The sequence below is a fragment of the Mesoplodon densirostris genome, chromosome 3 (genome assembly GCF_025265405.1).
Source record: "Mesoplodon densirostris isolate mMesDen1 chromosome 3, mMesDen1 primary haplotype, whole genome shotgun sequence".
Taxonomy (NCBI): Eukaryota; Metazoa; Chordata; class Mammalia; order Artiodactyla; family Ziphiidae; genus Mesoplodon; species Mesoplodon densirostris.
This window is the reverse complement of record NC_082663.1, coordinates 47774380-47798578: the sequence shown is the minus strand read 5'-3', so window position 1 is coordinate 47798578 and position 24199 is coordinate 47774380. Positions and strand designations below refer to the sequence as shown.

At 39.2% G+C, this 24199-nt stretch overlaps 1 protein-coding gene across 1 annotated transcript in view; it reads left to right on the top strand.

The window, feature by feature from the left end:
- Positions 1–2204: 2204 nt before the first annotated feature.
- PDE4D (phosphodiesterase 4D) overlaps positions 2205–24199 on the top strand; it is a 578516-nt gene continuing 556521 nt past the window's right edge. The window contains exon 1 of the mRNA XM_060092912.1: positions 2205–3510. Coding sequence (XP_059948895.1) covers positions 3464–3510 — 47 coding nt within the window. The 5' untranslated portion in view covers positions 2205–3463. The remainder of the gene's footprint in view (positions 3511–24199) is intronic.

Below are 24199 nucleotides of genomic sequence, written 5' to 3'. Positions count from 1 at the left end.
TATTTACATTTAAAAAAAATTTTAAGTGATTTATTATATCATTGCCCACAAATGGAAACATAGCTAACAAGTATTGAATGTTGAACTGTGTGGTAATTGAGAGAGATTCAGAGATATTTTTGGTATTATTTCACCCATGGGTATCACTTCGGCATACAAACAGAGTAGAGTAGAATGAAGTAAAAAATAAGGAAATTTCAAATAAATGTTTATTACAAGGGAAAATAAATTTCTATATCATTTTAAAAAATCTTTGTATTTGCTACTTTCCATGTAGACCTACTCTTTTATGTAGTGTGAGAACTATTGGTTTTGAAATAGGTTAATATCCATCATTCTATCATCATCATCATCAAAGAACACTAACCTGTCAAATAATCATCAAATAATCTGAACTTTCTTCCACATCTACTACTAACATGATGTGTGATGATGAGCAAATACTACCATTTTGGAAATTCATCTCCAAAGTTGTCATAATAAATGTCCTACTCTCCTCAGCATGGTTCTGTGAGGCTAAAATAATACCTGTAAAAATAAAATTTTAGAAAGCGTAGCACTAATGCAAGATGGTATTCTTATGTACAGAGGCACCAAAATATAGTGGTAATGCAGGCAGGCTTTGGAGACAGACTTTCTTGGTTCAAATTGTGACTCTTACTAGATATTTGACCTTGAGCAAGCTGCTTAATCCTAGAGCGCCACAATTTCCTCATCTGTAGATCAGGGCTAATAATAATCCATCCCTGATAGTGTTGTTGTGAGGATTAAATGAGATAATAATGTATAGCACTGAGTACAGAGGCTGGGACATTGTAAGTGTTCCTTGCTCTTAAATAATAATATTTAAATATCTCATGTAATATCAAATTTTGAATTACTCAGTGATGCTTGGTTCAAGCATTCATAGCTTGTTAAAAACAATTCAGACTGGAGTCTTCTGGTTCAGATCACAAATGGCTTTATGGAAGAGATTTATTCCCTTCAGCAAAAGGAGGTCGTGAGGACACTGCCTAGGCTACAGGAAATCCCAGGAAATGTTCTCAAATTCCTTTTCAGCTGTGGTACCATCTTTTTGAACCTACAAGTTCAAATTGCTTTTAAATGAATCACTCAGTTCTTCCTCTGGCCAGGAATACTTTCATTAGGATTATCGTTTGATCAACATGAAAACTCCCCAAATCATGGCAGTTTTCACGACCAAATTTCTTTATACCTGGTTTTGAATTTGTGGGAAATGCCACGCCCCACTCCCCCCACAGCTCTGTGTAATGCTTTCTGCTATGACAGGGCCTCACTGGGGAAATCCTAGCTGAAGATAATAGCATGATGTATTAAATGTTGCCAGTATTCCATTTAATAATAAGCAATTGCATAACAGGCTTTTTAAATACCTAAGTAAAAAGTGATACATTAATATCGAGTACACTGCTACTGTAAAGTCCATTCTCCTCCTGATTTCCAACCAACACCATTTAACTGCTAACCTACTATTACAAGAGTTTACTATTTTATTCTTGCTCCAAAATGGCATCAACAGCGATGGGGCGCTTTCAGGGGATTGTTGAACAGATTTTTTGCAACAAAGGGGGATGCTTGAGGAAATGCAAAACAGCCACTGTAGGCATGGCAGAGCTTTATCTCAGCACGTCTCAAATCCACACACCCCTTAATCAAACAAGCAGCTTTATGGCATGCGCAATTGCAACTGAAATATAACCGACTTCCGCAGAACTGGCTTCCAGAGGATTTCCTGTCCAAAAATGACCGTGTGGGCATCTGTAGTTAAATGGTTACAGATCGTCAAGTCAGCAAGGCACCCCCTCCCCAGCATTTGTGTGTTTTAAAAACAAGAGAGTCGAAGTGACCAAACCCTGTCATTTGCAGATTCTCCCTCTGGACTTCTTTGATTTCCTTTCTTTTCATTGGGTAAAAAGGGGAAAAATAAAACCCAGCCAACAAAACCCCTCCCTCCTTAATATCTGTTTGTTCAAGGTGTCATTTCCCTGGGAGGTTTCTCGCTGCTTAGCTTGTCTTGCCTGGTGATCACTGTCTGAAAGAAGAAATCTGCTTTTTGGGGGCGAGCTGTGCCTTTAACCCCTTTGGTCGGCTCTTCCTTGGAGGCGAGCGAGGCGCGCTGCAGTGTCTGGGAACCCACCTAGAGGGCCCCCTTGACGCCAGCACATCCCCTGTCGGGCAGCAGCCTCTGCAGCCGAGCGGGCTGCTGCAGAGTTAATGTACAGTACCACGGAGCCTGCAAGTGTCCTGAGCTGTTCAGAGCCGCCGGCAGGCACAGCCGAGGGCAGACGAGGCGGCAGCGACGATTCCAAAGGTTCTGCTGGAAATTCGGCGCTGGGGGACCCCAGTGGGAGCCTGTTGCCATTGTGTTTTAAAAGCATGCAAGGTCTGTATAGCTCGGGCGTGAGAATCTTTCAGAAGCTGTCAGAGCATCTGAGTAAATGACACCTACTGGGAAATTGAATTGGGGGTAACAAGAGAGAGAAAAAAGAGAAGAGAAAGACAGCGGGGGAAGAAATTCTTAGACAACGTCTGACTTGCAGCTGTGAAAATTCATTTTCTTTCCCAGGCAAAATATGAAAAGCCCGCACATGGGTTTGATAACAACAAATTAGAGGGGTTTCTTCAGGGAAAGGATCAATAGCTTAGTCATTTGACTGAAAGAGAACAGACAGCCTTATTAAGGGGTTAGGCAGCAGAAATGAATTTCCTCCTGACAGCACCTTCTGAAGTCATGATGGGAGCTCATGGTGATCCTGTCCTGCAAAGCAGAAATTGCTCCTTGCCTTCCTACTTTTGCAGTTGAAAACCAGCAATTCTGAGATTGGGGAGAGAAGTTGGCTTTTGGTTATACATGGTTGCTAGCCCCTCTGCCCAGGTCTTTGTCCGACACGTCTCAGAAGGCAGCACTGCGTTAAAGTGACCACACATGAATATGTGCCTAAGAAAGAAGAAAAAGCAGTATTCATTTCTAAAGGACAGCATGGCAAAGCAACCTGAAGTTTCCCATTTCCCTTCTAACACTTCTTTAACAAGGATAACAAGAAACTGTCTTTTGACTCCTTTTTTCCCACATTCCAGAGTCCTTCCTGCAAGGATGCATTAATTTCCACTCTAGGCAGTTGGATTTTACTGGGACAATATTTGCCACCATTTAGGATTAGCGAATGAACTGGTTATTTTAGTGTGTTGACTAACTAGTGGGACCTAAATGGGTGGACCGATACCTGCAGTACTCTGTGATGTTTCTTTCTTCAAACCCTGGAAGGGCTTTTGTTGTTGCTCTTTGTTTTTCGGGAGGGGGGGTGATTTTTGGGAATTCAGTACTTGTTGCAATAATTGCCCATGATAGCTGCTCAAACAGGAGAGTTGGAATTCATCGTTGAAAATCACTACATGTAACATACGAGACAAGGAAAATATTAATGACAGAAGATCTGCCAACATGATGCACGTGAATAATTTCCCCTTTAGAAGGCATTCCTGGATATGGTGAGTAATCGATATCCTGGTAATACTCAGAATTATAAAATTCCATGACAGGTGCCAGAGGTGGGTTAGTCTTGAAAAAGAATATTGGTCTCAAGTGAGGATGAAAAGTAAAACATGTTTAAAACCAAGTGCTGTCTGAGAAAGTAATGGTTATGCAAAAACAAATTTCTTGTTAATATAAAAGCATCCCAAATAAGAAGTCAGGTATGAGGGCATTGACAATTGCTAACTGATTTCATCGAGAGACAAAAACGAACAAAAAAAGCAGCCACAGCAACTTTGAGAATGGCAACTATTTAATAAGTGAAAGAAAAAGGGAGATTTGGGATTTGACTTCTGCTCTTTTGCCTTCTTTTATTTGAAAATTCCCTGGGGAAGGACACATATGCATTTCTGACACCTCATGCCAGTTTGCTTGGCCTTAGATCTTTGTAAATTTCCAAAAGAAGGTTAAGGGAATCAACTTAGAGTTGATTAGAGGGAGTCAAGTTAGAATGTTGACTCAGTTTTAAAATGACATTAAGATGTGTTGGTGCCTCACACTAAAGGAATATTTTAACTATTCAAGAAATATTTCTACCAGAATGAACCAATTTCATAGAATTCTAACAGATGAATCATGAGGTGCTCAGACTCTCATAGAACATGCTTAGTGCATTGATATTTGGTCATGTATTAAGGTTAAGTGTAATGAATTAAGGTCCCTGGGCATGTGACATCATGTACCATTTCTTGTTAGAGTTTATGACTAGACATTTTTAGGAACTAGTTGCTGAGGGTGGTATAAGGGCAAAGCTCACTATTTAAAAATTGCCTGTTTCACCACACCTTTAGGGTTGACTGGATTCAATTTCTCATAGCAGAAACTTTGTGAATGCATGATAAAGGCACAGTTTAAGGTTTTGTGGCTATGAACATGGTTTGGTTTGGATACTGCAATGTATCTCATTTTGAAAGTATATTTCTCAGGTATATTTTTTGGCTGGCCTTAGGATAAGTGATACACTTCAAATACAGGTTTCTGAGGGTTTTCTAGTTGCTTTTATGGCAGTGTCTCAAATGAAAGTGTCCTGATATCTTGAGGCTCCACCAAAATCCCCTACTGATTTATTACAGACATTTTAGCTTGTTAGCTGAAAATCAGTTACAGAGAAGGGTGAGTGACCTCTTCGGTCACTGGGCAGGTACTCATTTTCTATCAATATCAGATACATCCAGAATCGACACTGTGGCGTATCTTCCTTCTCTGCTGCCCAGAGCCACTGTCCCCAGTGTCTATTGTGCTTGGCAGGGAGTCTGGGTGACATGCCTGCAAACCTCAGTGGCCCACTTCCAAGTGCATCATCAGAGTTTCCGACTCAGGGGGAGCTTTGGTGCCATCGCTTTGCTGGACCTGATGGTGAGGGTCAGGCATCAGCAATGAGGTCTTTGTCATTCTTACTGATACAGTCACATAAATAGTCTTAAACCCTAAGATTAAAAGGTCATGGAAACAGTCCCTGGCACACAGTAGGTATTTGTCAATTTTTTTTTCATCGATGTCTTATGCCTTACTTCAAGGTTAATTTTGTACCTATTAAGATTTGTTTAGGGAAAAAAAATTACCATTCTCGTTTCTATAAAGTGTACTTTGCTATAGAGCAACAGTTTTTGCTCTGCCTAAGCCTTGCTGTTTGGGTCTATTTGTTTATGTTACAATAGGAAGGATGCAAGGTACTCTTTGAATGCCTAACATCATAACCACCTTTTATTTTGTTGTTGTTGTTGCATTTACCTCACCTCTGCTTTTGACTAGAAAGAAATGAGCTATTCAACTCTATAGTTTTTGAAAGAATGCAAATGTGCTTATTCATGCTCCTCTAGATGTGTAACATATATGTTTGAAAGCTTTACAGAGAAGTTGAGAGCCCTGTTGGTTTTCTTTTGTGCCTGAAGCTAGGTAACCCTTCATACATTTCACTGCATGACGTGTCAATTTGTTGGTATTGTGGCCAAACAGATCCACGGTGGAATGTGAGTGTTCTGTGTATCTATTCTTGCCTGGGCCCTTTAGAAGGATTCATTAATAAGATGTTAAACTCAAAGGAAGAAGGTGGTGGCTTTTTCCAGTTGACCCAATTAATGTTGTGCTGAACTTCCCCAATTGTTGTTTCTTTTTTATTTATAACCTCACCTTTCAATACCATGGTAAGAGATTCTAGGTGTTTGTTGACAGAAAACTTTCTTTCCCTTTGTCCTACTGTAAGAGTCCCCCATTGGATTGGACTGCATGCTCATGAATGATCCTGCTAAGAAAAAAGGATTTGCCAAGTTGTTCTCCTTTGCATCTCCAAAGTCTCTCTTTCCTCATTCTAATATGCAGGTCTTTTTTTTTTTCTTCCCCACAAAGCGGGTAGATCAGAAGTTGGCAACAGCTCAATGCCAGGGAGTAATAAACATTTTAAAGGAGATGTGTGCTTCGGGTTTCACAAGCTAATCTCTATGAAGGCTCTAAACCCTTTGGATAGGCAGGGTACAGAGGTGCACACTTAGTTCTCTTCTGCTTTTGTTTGTTTGTTTGTTTGCGGTACGCGGGCCTCTCACTGCTGTGGCCTCTCCCGTTGTGGAGCACAGGCTCTGGACGTGCAGGCTCAGTGGCCATGGCTCACGGGCCCAGCCGCTTCTCACATGTGGGATCTTCCCAGACCAGGGCACGAACCCGTGTCCCCTGCATCGGCAGGCGGACTCTCAACCAGTGTGCCACCAGGGAAGCCCTTTCTTCTGCTTTTTAAAGGAGCAAGAAAGAGGGAAAGTTGAGATGCAGGAAGACCATGTGGAGTCTTCAAAAGTTCATCAGAGAGGGGCTTCCCTGGTGGCGCAGTGGTTGAGAGTCCGCCTGCCGATGCAGGGGACACGGGTTCGTGCCCGGGTCCGGGAAGATCCCACATGCCGCGGAGCGGCTGGGCCCGTGAGCCATGACCACTGAGCCTGCGCGTCCGGAGCCTGTGCTCCGCAACGGGAGAGGCCACAACAGTGAGAGGCCCGTGTACCGCAAAAAAAAAAAAAAAAAAAAAAGTTCATCAGAGGTAATGGTTCCAATAGAAGCCTAAGTGTAGAGTTCCTACTGTATCTCTCATCCTCCAGCCCTGGGGCTAGTGTGTTGATAATTGAGCAGTAGTATGACAGATTCATCGTTTAATGGTTCCAAGTTTCAGTTAATAAGTGGTCTTTTACTTGTCTTAATAGAACACTACCCTTTGAGAGCTAAAAGCGTCATAAGAAGAATGTGCTTTCCCTGTTGAAAGCTACGTTAGAAAAATTTGCTGGAGGATTTTATTGCGAAGGCTTCTTTCCATTACACTTTTCAACCTTTTTACTGCCAAGCCAAACAAAGATAAGGGTTCACCTCACTAGGTAAATAAGTACCACATAGCCCTTATTTTTTATTCTGGCTACTTGTGAGAATATAGTGGTAGCCTGGCAATTCAGGAATGGGTCTTCTTGCATGGTTGGAAGAAGGGAAATGCAAGTCAGCCTTCTAGGAATTTAAATTTCATCTCGTAGCTATTAAAAGGACTCTTTAGAAGCATCATGACATGGAATCATTATGCAAGGATCTAATAAGAGGGACATAACATAGTGTGCCTAGCATGTGTTTGCAGCTTTTTGCCTTAAAATATATAACAACTTTGTATAATCTGATTTATAAAAACTCTGTAATTTCATGCCAGAAATGCCAGGGCCATGTTGCATGCAATTGAATTTGACATTTATAAAATTTAGGAGGGCATTTTATTGAAATACCTTGGCATCCTTTTTTATGATGGACTCCAAGGACTCAGGGAAAGGACTGTGGGAGATAGAAGCCAAAGGTCCCTGCTAGGGCAGACTGTCCTGTGCTGCTTTCTGTGGGCTCCTCTGAGGAAACCTGAGCAAGATGTGGGACTAGTGATTGTGGATGGTGATTAACTATTTCGCTTATTTGACACTTAGGATTTAACTTTTTAAAGCTCACACGTTTAAATACTTTTACCAAACTCTCTTTGTGATGCTGAGAGGTCACTTCCATCAAGAGGCAAAATGGGGTGATTATAGCACTTTGACTCAACATTGAGGCTGCTTTTTCCCTTTTCTAGACCCCTACATCTTTTCATTGGATTTGCCCTTTCCTGGTTCCTAATAAGATTTAATCTAACAAGTCACAGTTTGATTGTTCCTCTGTAAACCAAGGGTTCAACTCACATACCAACCCGTTTTTTTTTTTTTCTTTGACCTAATTCCTTTATGGAATGAAGCATGATATAAATATATCAATGATATTGTATACACGCACACACACACACACACACATATAATTTCAACAGCAAATCCAGTGAGATCAGAGAAAGGCAAGATAGCCTGCTTCTAATTATAAGGATAGTCCTTCTTATCTAGCCTGTTAGAGTCTCATCTTTTAAGTTTTTCTTTTCTTTATATGTCAAGACTACAGGAACTCAACCCAGAATTGCATTTTCCAGAGTTTATGTTTTGGCCTGTATATATAATATTCTCACTTGTCTTATGAGAGTTTTAGTGGGTGGGAGAAGTGTTGTGTTCGATGACTGTATGCTTTGAAGGACAAAATGTATTAAGTCTCATGCAAGATAACAGAGCTCTGCTCATTTTAGTCAACCTAAAATTCTGCCAGTGTCTGCTTGTCTTCTAATGACATTTCAGGTCATGGCTGACCTTGCTTTAGTAGCATCTCTTCCTCCGAGTGACAGAACTACCCAGAAATTCCAGTATGCAAATATCAAACTCTCAGCTTGATTCTGAATTCCTGTTATGGCCATATACAATTTGTTTGTAAACACTTATGGCCAGTAAAGTTTAGGTAGAGCTCATAATTACACAAGCTCATCTTGTTCACAGATCCCTGGGGCTCAATAGCAACTGTTTAAGGTATAAGTTCAGATTAAGATATAATACAGCAAAGATTTTCTTTTAGATGAAATATTCATCCTATTAAATGTATAATTTTTCTCTTGGCTTGCTATTTTACTGTCTTTTAGTGCCCCTAGCTATAGCCTCCTTAATTTCTGTTAGCAATACCTTATAATTTAAGCATGAAAATGAAAATTCATTTTTTACATTTAAAAAAAAATATGATTAAGGAATGGTATGACAGAGGAGGAAAGTTGCTATCAGTAATATCAGTGTGCCCACAACTTATGAAAATTAAATATAACTTTCAGTTGCAGCAGACTTTCTACTGTAGTAACATAGTTTGTGTACTTTAAACTGCTGATAGGTTACATCCTCACTGGGCTAGGTGGGTGGCCCAAGACAAGGAAGTGTCAGAGAATCCCTACAAAAGGAAGAAAGGGAGAAAGTATTCTCCATCGTATGAAAATGATTAGCTGTGGATTTGGGATGTTTTGCTTCTATTAAATTCTTCACTTTCCACCACCTTGTTTCTGCACTCACTTTAGCTGACTGTTACTGAGTTACTTCCACTAATGCTGAGGTATCCAGGTTCCAAGAAAAACAGGCAAGTAAGGGAAAAAAGGAAGATAGTTCAGAATTCTGAGAGGAAGATCCCAAGGAGGGAACTTAACAACCAGTTTCCCACTTGCCTCGGGCTAGAAGTTTCTTTCTTTCTTTTTTGAAAAATAGCGACACTTCACCCCTTCCCCCTACACCTTCAGTTGCCCCCCACAGCCATTCGTGCTCACAAATACCCTGGCTAGGTATAGAATCATCCCACTATTTTTTTTTTTTTTTTTTTTTTACAATAGCTCCAAAGTGTCGCCAGGCCAAAGTTAACTTCTATAACTATTTACCACTTGATGGACTATTAGATGGTGTTTCTAGTTGTTACAGAAGTACCAGACTATAAACATACCCAAGACAACATATTTCAACTGACGGTTATATTGTGTAAAATTTGGAGATATATATTTGGTTTCAAAGATGGATAATCCATATTCTATATGTTAGGCTATTGGTTGTAGAAAAACAAACAAAACAAAACAAAAACCCTCCAGGTTTCTAACTCTAATTCTGGTGTTACTGCTTTATGTGACCTTGTGAAAGCTCTCAGAGCTCTTTACCTGTTGAAAACAATTCAGTGGATATTTACCTGTTTCATTTTGAAGAGTAGACTATTAAAGGAACTTTCGTAGCACATTGGTAAGAATCACTTATTAGACTGGTAAAAATGACATGCTAAAGTCTTTCGGGTGAATTTCTTAAATATAGGTAACAAATATAACTACTGTGTATTTCATGGAAGAGATCAACACTGGTTGAACCCAGGCCACATGTTTTCACATAAACGACATCCTATAATGACAATGGTAACTTTCAGAGATGAGTCTTATTTGAATCCCTATTTGCAGGTGAGGAAAGTAATGCTCATTGAGGGTAAAAAACTTGCTCAAGGTCGCATGTCTATTACTTCGGAAAGCTGACCCACTGAAACCAGGTCTGGCCTCATTTTAAAGCCCAGTGTCTTTTGATTCACCATATTCTGTGGCAGACGCCTTAGCATTCGGTCTACAGACCTTCTGGAAAATAGATTAGCAGTAAGACCAGAGAAAATAAGCAGATTCCCTGTTAGTTAGCAAGTCGGGGAAGTACACGGGGGGCCTAGGGAATGTCAAAGGGTTTCCCTGAGAAACGCTTCCTGTTCATGTTAGGACTATGACCTGTACTTCAGCCACATCAGCAGATCTCTTTGTGTTTTCTCGAAATTTTACAGGGAATTTGAAGTGACCCCTGTTCCCAGGGCCACTCTGGCCTGTGAGGTTTTTTTCTGTGAATTAGGGAAAGGTGTTTCTTTGGACGGATACACTTCAGGCAGATGAATTGAAAATGCAGACAGTGGCGTTTGGTGACTGGACAGAGCCTCTGTGCAAAGCAAGAGGCACCCCTTCCTCTGTGTACAGCCTCAACCAACAGAGCAGAGATGAACTCAGCCTCACTCGCCGAGCCCTTGGGCAGTGATCACACTGCACAGCCCTGGCCCTCCTTTGACCTGGGTTCCACCCCTACCTCAAAGGCTGTTGCGACAGTCAGATAAGAGTGCTTTGCTGCCAATAAAAATCATACAAGTTTTGGGTTTTGCTTTCATCATTATTACTTTCTTCCCAATATTCTAATTACAGGTCTTTAGAATTTTTTTTTTTTGCACAGGTAAAGAATATTAACATTTTCTACAATCAGAGCTAATGCGAAACAGCCAAAGAAACATTTTAATCACAAAATAGCCTAATACCCAAGCTGCTGAAAAATGCCATTCTTAGTGAATTGGATTAGAACACGTGGATTAGAACATGCTGATTTATTTATGCATAGGGGATGCCCAGATAGATATGATAACTAACAGTCCTGCCCTGAAGATACTCACAGACTAGTGAGGAGAACATCCACAGAAATGAATGATTGCAGAACAGTGGGGAACGTGTTAATACAGGAATATACAAAATGTTATGGGAGTTTAAAGGAAGATTCACCTTTCTTTAAACTGGTTGGTCTAAATACCTTAAAGAAGTCTAGAAATGAGGGACTAAAAGTATATCTGATGGATTTGAGAGTTAGTAATTATTGGCAACATGTTGGAGAGTGGTTGAAGCGGGGGAGTTATACTTCGGGGGTTATAAAAGCACAGAAAAGTAGTGTACACTCCTTTCAAAATTTTGGACAAGAAGAACAGAAAGAGGAGAGCAGAGGAGAGAGGAGGGAAAAAGGGGAGGAAGACCCAGTAGTTAGTGAAGAACACCAGGTAATTTTAAGGGTCTGGAGCACCTCCCAAAGGAAATATCCAGATATAGGCCCTGGACAACGTGTGAAGGACACGCCTTCCTCCAAGATAGGAGGGAGGTGTGGAAGGACAGAGGCAGATCATGTAGAGATTAGGGAGGTAACAGGGGAACTTGAGGCAGTTTGGTCTCATGCCCTCTGTTTTCTTTGGAAGGTAGAATTCAAGATCAAGATCAGGGCTTCCCTGGTGGCGCAGTGGTTGAGAGTACGCCTGCCGATGCAGGGGACACGGGTCCGTGCCCCGGTCCGGGAAGATCCCACATGCCGCGGAGCGGCTGGGCCCGTGAGCCGTGGCTGCTAAGCCTGTGTGTCCGGAGCCTGTGCTCCGCAACGGGAGAGGCCACAACAGTGAGAGGCCCGCGTACCACAAAAAAAAAAAAAGAAAAAAAGAAAACGGACAGCCATGTGACAGAAGTGAAACAATCCTTAACTACTAAATTAGGAACTGTTTTGTAATTACAGTTTCTCCTGTTGATTGTGTTTTAGGGTTTCCAAAGAATGCATAATTGATTTCATCGTTGTTGTCTTCTCCTTGGTAGTGTGGAAGTTGTTTTATGAACATGTTAATTAGACTGTAGTTCCAGTCTCATGACCTGATTTGGGAAATGTGAGATTTCCTAAGCTGCAGGGAAATAACTCTGGGGTGACAAACAGAAGTTCTAAGATTTTTGCCTTGAGTTTTACCTTCAAATGCATAAAAATCACAGTGAGAAGAGAAGGCAAAATGTTTCAACTTTGCTCACTTTTTAATGGGCGCCTACCTTTCAGTGGTTTATGTTGTAATGTCACAAATCCATATATATGTAACCTGCTTTTACAAAGACTTCTTCAGAATCCTTCTGAAGTTGACTTGAAAGTGTCACCAGTCTCTGAGAAACTTACTGAAAGCAACAAAACGTCATATGACTTTAACCAGAACTGGTATAACCTAGTTTAAATATTTATAAATTTAAATTCTCTTTTATGTTTCCATGATACCTCAGGGGGAAAAATGACAAACATAAGGTGTAAATTAAGGGAACATTTTAAATAGCCTTATAATTTTTTTAGGCCATAATTATAAACCCTATCATGTACCATGAGTTTGGGAGATATTACGAATTCTTTTTATCTCTTCTAATCCCTAGAACGTTCTCCCAGGTCAGCAGAGCTTCCCCTTTAATATCCTTGGCGTCCAGTGCTCACAATTACTTTGTACAGGGCTTTCTGTCTGGGAATTCTGCTTCAGCTCCAAAGCTCTAAATAAGGTCCTGAGCAGTCCTCGTCGCTTATAAGGAAACTTCATTCTGCCCTCCTTTTTAGTCCTCATGTTTTTCTTCTTAAATCTGAAGATGAGGAGGTGCAACTAAATGATCGCTGTGGTGCTATAAAAATACCTACAGTTCTAAAGATTACCTTATCAGTTTACTCATTTCTGACTTGTTTAGGCATAACTGTCCTTCAGTTAAAGGGAATGCTGAGAAATAATACATTGATCCACAAGCTACTCCAGGGCTGAACTCCGATGCTTTTCTGAAATATTTGGCCCTTCCTGTAGACAACTCAGCCTCTCAGCCTTAGGTATTTAGCTTAATTCCTTCTACATACAACTTTATTTTTTAATTAATTTATTTTTTAATTAATTAAATTATTTTTTAATTAATTTATTTTTTAATACATCTTTATTGGAGTATAATTGCTTCACACAGGGAGATCAGCTCAGTGCTTTGCTGCACACAACTTTATATTTATTTATTTATTATTTTTTTTTGTGGTATGCGGGCCTCTCACTGTTGTGACCTCTCCCTCTCCTGCGGAGCACAGGCTCCGGACGCACAGGCTCAGCGGCCATGGCTCACGGGCCCAGCCACTCTGCGGCATGTGGGATCTTCCCGGACCGGGGCATGAACCCGTGTCCCCTGCATCGGCAGGCGGACTCTCCACCACCGCGCCACCAGGGAAGTCCTCCACACAACTTTAAATAGCAGCCTTGTTCATGGGTAAGATGGCAATTTTATGCTCATTAATGCTGATATCACCAGTAATTGAGAAAATGTATCTCACGTACCATTTATGTGTCCCTTATATCTTCCCAACTCTTCTCTGGGTCAAAAGTCTGAAGCTTATCCTTGTTCATCCAGCTTGCATCTATCTAGTCTAAGGAAGTAACATGGGGTGAAGTTCTCAATGTCAGATCAGTAGTTGTTGGGTTGCTTTGTGTATGTGTGTTTGCTTAGTACATTTACAACAAATAATTGGCAACATTATGGAGAGGCCCTTGGTGTCTTGGAGAAGAAACTTTAGCAAGTTGATAATGGGAAAATTGATAAGACCCCAGGATTACTGAGAGTAGTGGAAGAGACCTCTTGTAAGTCATAAAGTATTCTGGCATTGGAGTCTTGGCAGTTTGAGTTCTAAAAGAAGAAAATATTTGTGGAAAAATCCCATTTTCTAGAAAGTAATCCAGGCAAGTTTGATTTCTGAGAGAAGTGAAATGTTCTGGTGGATCAAGTTGTCACTATTTTAAAGATTGGCCACGTTTGGCCTTCCTGCACATGTTGCTTCCAGGAACTTCCTGTGACCAAGCTAACCTGTGAGATTTCACAGTAACAAATGACATTCCGTTCTCTTCATGAGAGTAGCCACCTAGACCACTTTGTTCTACTTTCTATCCTCAGCTCCGGCACATTGCTACACCCACAGGTACTCTATAAATTTTTTCTCAGTTAATGAGTATGTGCAAAGAAAAGACTGAGTAACAAAAAATTGTATGGTTGGGTATTATTTACTTCAATAACCTTTTGCATTATTCACATGTTACCGTGCCATGTTTTGCGATGAAACAAAGAACTTATGCTATTAAAATAATAAAGATAATAATAATATATATCACATTTGAGAGGTTATTAATGCCAATTATTAATACCAAGTTATTAATGCTAAACTTTCTATATACGTTATCTCATTTAATCCTCCCCAAAATCCAGGACAAGGGTGTGTTATCTACTTCTTAAGGTGCATAACCTTGGGTAAATTATCTAACCTCTCTTTGTGTTTCAGTTTTCCCACTAGTGAAATAGGGGTAATCAATAGTGCTCACTTCTTTGAGTGGCCTGAAGATTAAGTGAGAACACCTGTCACTCAGTTAAGCAAGCAATAAATGCTGGCTGTTGTTATCGTGCAGATTAGGAGAGTAGGCTGTGAAAGGTTAACCAGGTTGCCAAGGGTAATCTAGATATCTAGTGGCAGGCCCCTTCCAACCTAGGCTCTAGATCGTTTGGAAGACTAAACTGCTTCTTTTGTATCATATTCTTGGAACCTTATGGCATGTAGCAGAGACAACACCTTGGGTTGAGCTTGAATTACTGGGAATAATGCATTTCTCCTCGTCTCTCTAACCTCAACAAGAATCACCAACCCTTAGAAAACTTCTAGAAATTTCCATAAAAATTTTCATCTTGAATATACATAATTCCCACACATCTTGGTTTCTGATATTCAGGACAGTTTAACCGAGTTTGCAGAGGCACCCATACGCTGAATTATGTTTATCTACAAAATCCAAATGCTATTGTTCCAAATCACCTCTGTATCTAAGATACTCCTTATTTCTTTAGAACCAATAACCAGTTCATTCACTTTTATGTACAGGAATCTTTCTTTCCTTGAAGATGTCTATGTTTTCTCTTTCTGGCAAGACAATATTGGGTAAGTTCATCTGCAGCCAGTCCATATCTTTATTTATAACATATGTCCTTTTCTTCATTTATAACATTTATATTACAGTTTAATTATTTTTTGACAATATATGATACAATTCTCAGACATGGCCCAGCCTCCATGTATGACTCTTATCTCCTCTTTTCATACATCTTATGCTATCAAGCTAGGCTCTAAAAAAATTGCCCCCTTCATATCTCCTCTTTTGCCTAGAGAGTGTATTGGCTCTGTGTTGTACACCACAGAGCATAGGCCCTGCTCACCTGGCCTCTGCCTTTCTTGTCTAATGCATATGCATCAGCTTCTGTTAGTATTAATGTTTCTTCCCTTCTTATTCCACTATACATATCCTTGTATATACCCTTAAATATATTCATCTTTAAGACTTTTCTTCTCAAATTATGAGGCATTTATTAAGAACACTGTGCTAAGCACACAGAATTTAGGCAATAGTTTCAATCCTTGAACATCTTACTTGAATATGACCTAACTCTCCATGTTCAGTTGTTTAGTTTTATTTTTTTAAATCAGAAAATGCGTTTTATCAGACATACTTCCCATGGATTATTTTTACACCCATAAGTTGCTTGTTTTGGCAAATATACAAAGTCATGCAATAATTATCCCAGTTTCTTTTATGCCCCTCTCCCAGTTCCAGCCCCCAATAACCACTAATCTGATTTCTGTCTCTATAGTTTTGTTTTTTACCAAATATCACATAAATGAAATCCTATAGTTAAAAAAAAATATATATATATATATACACACACACATATGTATATATCCATGTTTAGTATAGAAGTTACAAATGTATTTTTAAGTCACAGAACCCTTTCTTCAAGCAAAAGCTCAGGCAGTGACTTAATATATAAAATAGATATGACAGGTGTTGGGGAGCAGCTTTATTTAAATGCTGCACTTTGGAAGAAGGGCTGTTATAAATAAAGCTATGGACTGGCTTCAGATGAATTTACCCAATGTTGTCTTGCCAGAAAGAGAAAACATAGACATCTTCAAGGAAAGAAAGATTCCTGTACATAAAAGTGAATGAACTGGTTATTGGTTTTAAAGAAATAAGGAGCCCAGCTAGTCACCAGCCCCCACCTTGACCCCCTCCACACCTTGCTCTAGCACCCTTGATCTAGCTCCGTGGTATCCGAAGGCACTGCCCTCCTCATGATGGGTCTTGTACTGCAATGCACTGCCGCCTTCTTGACTTTTGCCATGACGAACTCCTGCTCCATCAGGACTTGGTTTGCTTGGCCTTCCCTGACCTCCAGGTGGGGTAAGCCTTTCTTCCGTTCTCCTAGAGGTCCTGTACTTCCTGCAGCACAGTTTGTGTCACATACAGTAATTTCCCTCCACCTGCAGAGAGACAGCTAACTTAGTGACGAAGAGCACTGACTCTGGATCCAGAGTGTCTGGTTCAAATCTGAACCCAAGCTTTTTAGCTGTGTGACCCTGGCACGTTGTTTAACCTCCCTGTGCCTCGGTTTCCTCATCTGTAAAATGGAGTTTATAATAGTTTTCACCTTGTAGGCTGTTGTAAGGATGGAATGTTGTAACATATATTAAGTGCTTGGAATGGACCCGGTGTACAGATGCCCCAGTGTGGTTACTTGTCACTGGAGAAGTTGCGCATCCTGTCGGGTTGGGGTCCCTCAGAAGCAGGCCCTGAGAGAAGGACCTGAGTGAAATGGTTTATTCGGGAGGTTATTCCAGGAAACATTGCGGGGGAGGGGGAGCGGGAAAATGAGACAGGAAAGGAGAGAAAGTGCATACAGGGTATGTGAATTATCAAGAAACTGAAGTAGGCACCTGGGTCTCAGTCCTGCTGGGGACTTCTAGAAGATGATGTAGAACTTGCTTCAGAGTTGTCCTACCCAAGAGATGAGGACACTGCAGCATTTATCTTCCAACTCCCATTCCTCATTGACTGATGGCTACTCCTAGGGGTGAATTCCCAGTATTCCAGCCTGACCTGCATGCAGGCAAAGCCTTAGGCAGAGTATTGCACATGCTTAGACTAGGATTCCACTGGCATGTTATTGCTAAGGGGATATGGATAGGGCCCTGACAGCGATTGCTACAAGATTGTGAACAGAATTCTCCAGGGCTTTCTGTCTTATTCTGTTTTATTCTCCCTGGCCCATGTACTAGGCATCCATAGATCTTTATGGAGTGAGTGAATGATTGAACACATGGATTTTCTGTAATTGACCTTCAAAGGTTTTTGTAATTGTGTTTCACCCTATCTGTCTTTAATTCTCATGATCTCATTCTCATAATCCCCAAACTATATTCCTCTTCTTTAATCATGTCAGTCTTCTCGCTGTTCTCAAATGCATCCATCTCCTTACATGGGCTGCTCTGCCCTCTGCTCTAACTCAACTCTACTCATTCTTCAAGTTCCCTCCTGTCTCCAGCATTTCATCTCTTCCAGGGAACCTTCTTTGAACTCAGCTCACTTCTCTGAAGTCCCATTAACACAAAAAGACTGCACAATTTAGTGTTTGATTATCTGCTGACTGGTGAGGTTCCATAATCAATGCGTGTTTCAAGGATAAATAAAAACATCCATGTCTTATATACCTCTGGTCCTTTTCACAAACTTGGGCACATCATACGTAGTCAGCACTATTAAATACTGAGAAACAGTAGTGCCTGGGATTTGGAGTTAGACAACCATACTCTTCCTTGCTCTTTCACTTCTGAGCTGTATATGACCTTGGGCAACTGGGTAACTTACTTACATCTCTTTTTTCCTTCATCTAGAAAATATAGCTAATGATCCTGCGTCATACTGCTTAAGGATTAAATGAGATATTGTATGTAAAATGCTTAGCCCAGTTCTTCTAGAGAAGTAGGTGCTCAATCTACAGGATCTGACAGGTTCTTTTGATTCTGAAGTAATCAGTATCTTCTTAGACTTTTTGCATAATTCTTCTTTAGTTTTTCATTTTGCTATTGCTTTGATTTTTAGTTGTTTTCAAAAGACATTAAATGACATCTCAAGACAAAGTTTGATATTTGAAATGTTGAAAATGTTAAAATTTTATATGAAAAATAATTTCTCAGTTGAACCTTTGCAGTGAAAATGCAGTATTTTTCATGTTCCATTTAAAGTGTCAATCAAATCTATTAGCTAAGATGATAATTGAAAACTTGAAATTCCTTTGCATAGTAGAATAAAGTTTTGCTTTATCATGAAAGAACATCAGGGACGATTTTATATATTTATAATTTTTTGAGCGGAGCATACGTTGAAAAATTAACTGCAACTTTAACATTTTAAGTTTCTAGAGCTGTGGTTCTCTGGTGGAAATGGTGAGGGTTAGAAAAGGTGTCATTGGGGAAGATAATTTATCAAATATCAGAAATTCCTGGAAGAGTTTGTGCAAAACAACATTCAGCCCTCATCTTATCATCCTAGTAACAAGGACTATCAGAATCTGGGGGTGGAGGGATGGGTGGGAAGAGGAGATGACGTGCATTTTGGCAAAGCATTCGAGGGGTCTCGTACCCACTCTCTTACCAGATAGTACTATGCAAGAGAAGGAACCCATTCTTTAAAGCCATATTGAACTGAGTTCAGATTCACCTCTGATGGTGACTGACTCATTTTGAGCAAATGATCTGACTTTTATGAGCATCATTTTTCTCATTCAAAAAAGAAAAATACAATAGTACCAATCATCCAGATTTGTTGACGGGATTCAGTGAGATAATATATTATTTATTTGTTGGTTTAAGCCTTGCCTTGTTTCAGGTAGCATTTAAGGCAGCAGAAAAGATGTATAACTATAACTTATAAGGGAGAATGGTGAGGGAAGGGCAAAGGGAAATGAGGTATGATATTAATACTCATATGCATTTGTAATGAGGTGAGGGAAATTATGTTACCTTCACAAATGGCACCAGAATCTTCTTGGGGAAGAGAAATGCCTTTGCTGGAAGAAATACTTTAAAGATGCCCTTGGGGTAAGGAGAGAGTCCTTGAGGATTTGGCTGCTGGTAGGTGCTCAAGTGATCTGGGGGAGAGTTTGGTCCTGCAGGGCCAACTAGGATGGCAGAGAAGTGGAAGAGAGATTAGAAGAGAGGAGAGGAAGAGGAGAAACCTAGGAAAGGCTGAGACCTATGTGCACTCAGTCCATATACAGACGCCTCCCTCCCCAGCAACAGGAGAAAAAAAAAAAGACCACGAATATCTGTATGTCTGATTTCAAGCCTCAGGAGGGCTTGAAGTAATTCATTTTGGTGGTGTTGATGGTACGCAAATCAAAAGGACTTGTATTATATTAACAAGAGAGGTCAATGAGCCCCATCCCAAGAAATGATCACATGTCAAGGGTTGAGTTTGGGGACTTACTGGTCATGAAGTTGGGAAGTTCAACACAGTTTTGTCAGATCTCGAGGGAGAAAGAGAGTTTTCCAGCTTCTAGGAGTTTAACAGACCATGAAGTCCAAGGGTATTCAGATAAAATATATAAAATTCTTGCAAAGCCTCCTAGGAGCCGGTGTAAATCAGGAAGCTTTCTTACAAATCCCAGTGTCCATTAGATATAAACAACTCAGTGGTTCAGGGGAAGCACACCTACTTCTGATACTAAGATTGAAAGGAAATTTGTCCTAAGGATATGGATAAAGGGGAATGAGGTATATAAAAATCAGAGCACCTGATATTTTGATACTTAGGGTGTTCAATGCATTTTAATTCCCCTCCTGTTCCTTTCCTTCCCCACAAGTTTCTGTGAAGATTGTAGTATATTTGAAAGCTCTTGGGAAGTTGTAAGTACTGTTGTTAGTTAATAATCCAAAGAAAGTTATACACCAGATTTCATTAAAATTTCATTAAAAACTATTGAAAATATTGAGATGTTCATAAAAGGATAACCTGAATAACAAAATGTGTTCTTTATGAAAAAAATACTATGTCTTTCCAAGTTACTATCTTGGAGTTAAAAACACTCTCCCATAGTTTGAGACCTCTCATAGGCCATCATAGCACCAGGTTTTAGAATCCTGAGTCCTGCTCCATTTGTAATGGCAATAGGATTGTAGGGTGAGGCAGGCTTCTGTGACTCTTAAGGAGATCTGCAACTCAGAGTCAAATGTTCTTGAGTCTGTACATGACTTTTGCTGTGTAAGAGCAGACATTTAAGTCAAACTTCTGAGTGAGGCCGCTCCCAGTTGGATCTGTCAATTCATGTCAATTCACAAGATTGCTTCCCTGTGCTTGAAATGTTTCAAGCATAAATTCATATGATTAGGAAAATGAGAACCATGAAAATGTTTATGAAATGACAAGCAGCCTGGAAAGAAGATGTAGACAAATGCCAAGGCTTCTGGAGACGATGAAATCCTTTACATTTATGAGGCCAAGTCCAATAAGTCGTTTTTTCAAGAATGTGTGATATGACTGCCATTTATTTCCCCCCAACACAGTTTCTTTGGTAGTTAAAAAAATTACTACATAAACCCCAAAAGAATGGAATTCTAGAATATAGGATATAAAGGCTCCATACATTGTTCCATTTCTTATCATTTCTTCATTGTTTTCCCACCTAGGCGAATTGGCTATTAAATGTTCACACCATGAATTTGATTCTAATACTAGAATAGTGTTTGAATTAGCCATGAGTAAAAGATCTTTGATTGACAGATGTGTCCATTTGTATCAAACATCTTTACCTTAAGAAAAATCCACTCCTTTGAAAGCAATAACACATCAAAAGAATTTTGGAGATTATGGCCATTACACCCCTTCCTTTCCTCAGAATCTGTTTTTATTCAGCCTCGTCACGAGCACCTCCTTTGGGTAATCTGAATTGCATGCTTTCCTCACTCCTTCTGTATCCTTAGTGTCTGCAGAGCTTCAATCAAGACAGGCGAAAGAGAAAAGAAAATAAAAAGGTTTTATTTCCAGGGAAATGGCTTTTCAGGACCTGATTCTTCACGCCTATTCATCACTGCTAAGTGCTCCAAAATTGCTGAGGACAGTTCAGGAAGCAACTAGTACCTCAGTCTTACATCTATTGTTCTTAAACTGAGGTCCCTGGTGCCTTCACGTGGTGTTTTGTGCTTCAACAAAATGATGTGTGTAGAACCTTTATGTCTATTAAAGGTTAGAACCTTTATGTCTAATGTGGGGAAAAAAATCTTCATTCTCATGTTACCTTAAAAAAATCAATCTCAAATCAAAATACTTCAGGAGAAGCAAATCGTTGTTTCATATATGCTATAGTGCATAAGAAGGGTGGACACGAGTACCTATTTCTTAGACATGTGTATGAATTAGTCTGTAAAAACAAAGACAAATAGCACCATTTCTCTTGTAAGGAACTAAAAATTAGATATTTTTATGGCTATCTTTTTCCTGTGCTAATTTATTCAAATGTAGTCTTGACTAATCTATTATTTTGTTAACATGTCTACTTGATTAATATGTTTTTCCTCTCCTCTGATTCTGATCTACAAATTCTACAGCCATTAGTTGTGTTATTTAATCTAAGTCCACTATAAATAAACTCCTTAAGATTAACGTTATTCATCTTTCTTGATTAAAGATACCAATAATATCACTAAGTAGCTTCTTTCAGATAGAAATTTGGCTGGCATTTGTTACTTGTTATTTTTTTTCTTGGAGATTTGTCATTTTGGGGGCATATTTATCAGTGTTGTGTATTCCTGAAAGCATTACTGTTTAAACTATCAGTATCTTGGTCAGTAGAACTGATAGAGCTGAATCAGATGGATCGATAACAGGACTTTAAGTGCATTTCAAGGAAATCTATCGCCTGCATTGTCCTTTTATTCCAACACAGTTTTCACAATTTGCAAATGAAATTTTATATACAATTTTATGTGTTTTCTATAAAGATTAGAAAAACGTATTCTCTGGCATCTGAATTTTAAAGTGCTCTTGAAGTATTCATCCGTATTTTCTGCATGACATCATTATTTATTATCCAGGCAGTAATATTTCTCATGGGGATACATATACGTTAAGATATCCAGAAAGTACCAAGAGATTAAATACGGAGATCAAAGAGTACTCTCTTCCTTCTGTTATGTTCAGTTCTGATTTTATATCTGTGTAGCTAGAACAAACAAAGGAGGTGTGGGGTTTATTTTGTTTGTTTGTGGCTTTTTTGTTTATTTCTGAATAAGGGAAGGATGGATGGTGTGTCATCTGAGGGTACCTCTGGCTGTGTCATCACAGGAGGGCTGTGATACATGAAAACTCAGAGCCTCTAGGAGGCCAAGTATGATATTCACAGACAAATAATAGTGTGCTAACCTCATTCACAGTAATCACAGAATAATGTAGTATTTGTATCCACTATCCCGTTTTGAAGGTAAAATATGGAACTTATTTTGGAGATTTCACATAACAATGTGGGTTACATTAATAGAACTAGAATGACCCAAAATAAAGAGGTAATGAATGCACTCAACCCTGCATCATTCAGACCTTGGCTGGAGTATTGTGCTCACTTCTGGGCTGCAGACATACTGGAGAGGACTCAGAGGAGAGTGGCAAGGATGGAAGCGAATTCATACCTTGTCACATATAAAGTGATTGAAGGACTGCGATTGTTAAAGAGGATAAAGAAAATGATGCAGTAGTTGAAGGACTGGTGCTTAGATGAGACTGGTTCTTTGTGGCTGCAAATCTGAAATGTAACTAGTGGGTACACCTACAGTAAGAGAGATTTAACCCCAGAATGGGTCTGGGCGTTCTCATAGTCAGAAGAAGCATTTCATGTGATGTAGCCTGGTCCAGATGGGGAAGTGTAAGGATGGACAAATGGACTATGTTTGCTAGGGAGTCCCTTGCTAGGACTATGTTTGCTAAATGGACATTGTTTGCTAGGGTCAAAAATCATGAGCAAGTGATAACATCTGATCAATTTGCTGAAATTTATCTTTTTTCTGGTTGGTTTAAAAAGTTGTATTTCTTCCCTAGTTTGCCCTCTGGCTTTTTGGGTTGTCTTAGAACACTAAACCATTCCTGACTCTTTTCTCTGTCTTTTTGAAAGATACATCCATATGGATAATGCATATCTCCTTTTCAGTAAACTTTTCTTTATATGAGTAGACTTATAGTAAACTTTTCTTTAAATGAGTAGACTTATAGTAAACTTCTCTTTAAATGAGTCATATGTTTAGCAATTCCCTAACATTCTAACCTGTCTTTAATTGATGATGTGTAATATGATCTAATATTTTCTAAAGAAATGTAAAGAAAGCAATTAATCATAGAGCTTAATATATGAAGAATACTATGTCTTTTTGTTTAAGAGAATTAAATGTTGGATTATATCAGTAAGAATAGATTTTACTATTTAATTCTACCAGTTTAAATTAAATTTATTGACTTGTAGGGTTTCTTTAAAATCAAGGCTTTTATTTTCAAACAGTTTTTGACTTATGGAAAAATTGCAAAGTTAGTACGTATACGGCACACCCACTTTCATCTATTAACATCTTATATGAATATGATATTTTTGTTATAATTAATGAACCAATACTAAAAGAGTATTATTAGCTAAAGTCCCTAGTTTATTCATATTTCCTTAGCTTTACCTAATATTCTTTTTTCTATTCTAGGGTCCCATCCAGAATAGCACATTACATTTAGTTGTCATGTTTCCTGAGACTCCTCTTGGCTGAGACAGTTTCTCAGATTTGCTTTGTTTTGAAAATGACCTTGGTGGTTTGGAGGGTACTGGTCAGGTATTTTGTAGACTTCCCCTCAATTGGGATTTTCTGATCTTTTTCTCATGATTATACTAGGGTTATGTGTTTTGAGGAAGAAGACCACAGAGGTTAAAGTGCCATTTTTATCACACTGTCAAAATGACTTACTGCTATTCATGTTAACCTTGATCACCTGGCCGAGATGGTTTTGTCGTGTTTTTTTTTCACTGTATACTTATGTTTTTTAACCTTATTTTCATACTGTTATCTTTGAAAGGAAGTCACTATGCACAGCCCACACTTAAGGGGGAGGAACTTATTCTCAACCTCCTTGTAGGCACAATATCTACATAAGGTATTTGGAATTCTTCTCCATAGGAGATGTGTCTGTTCTCCTCCATTTATTTAATTGTTTATCCAATCATTTGTGTACATTGGTATGGGCTCATGAATATTATTTTCTACTTTAGGTTATAATTTAATTACTGTGTTGTGGCTCAGATTG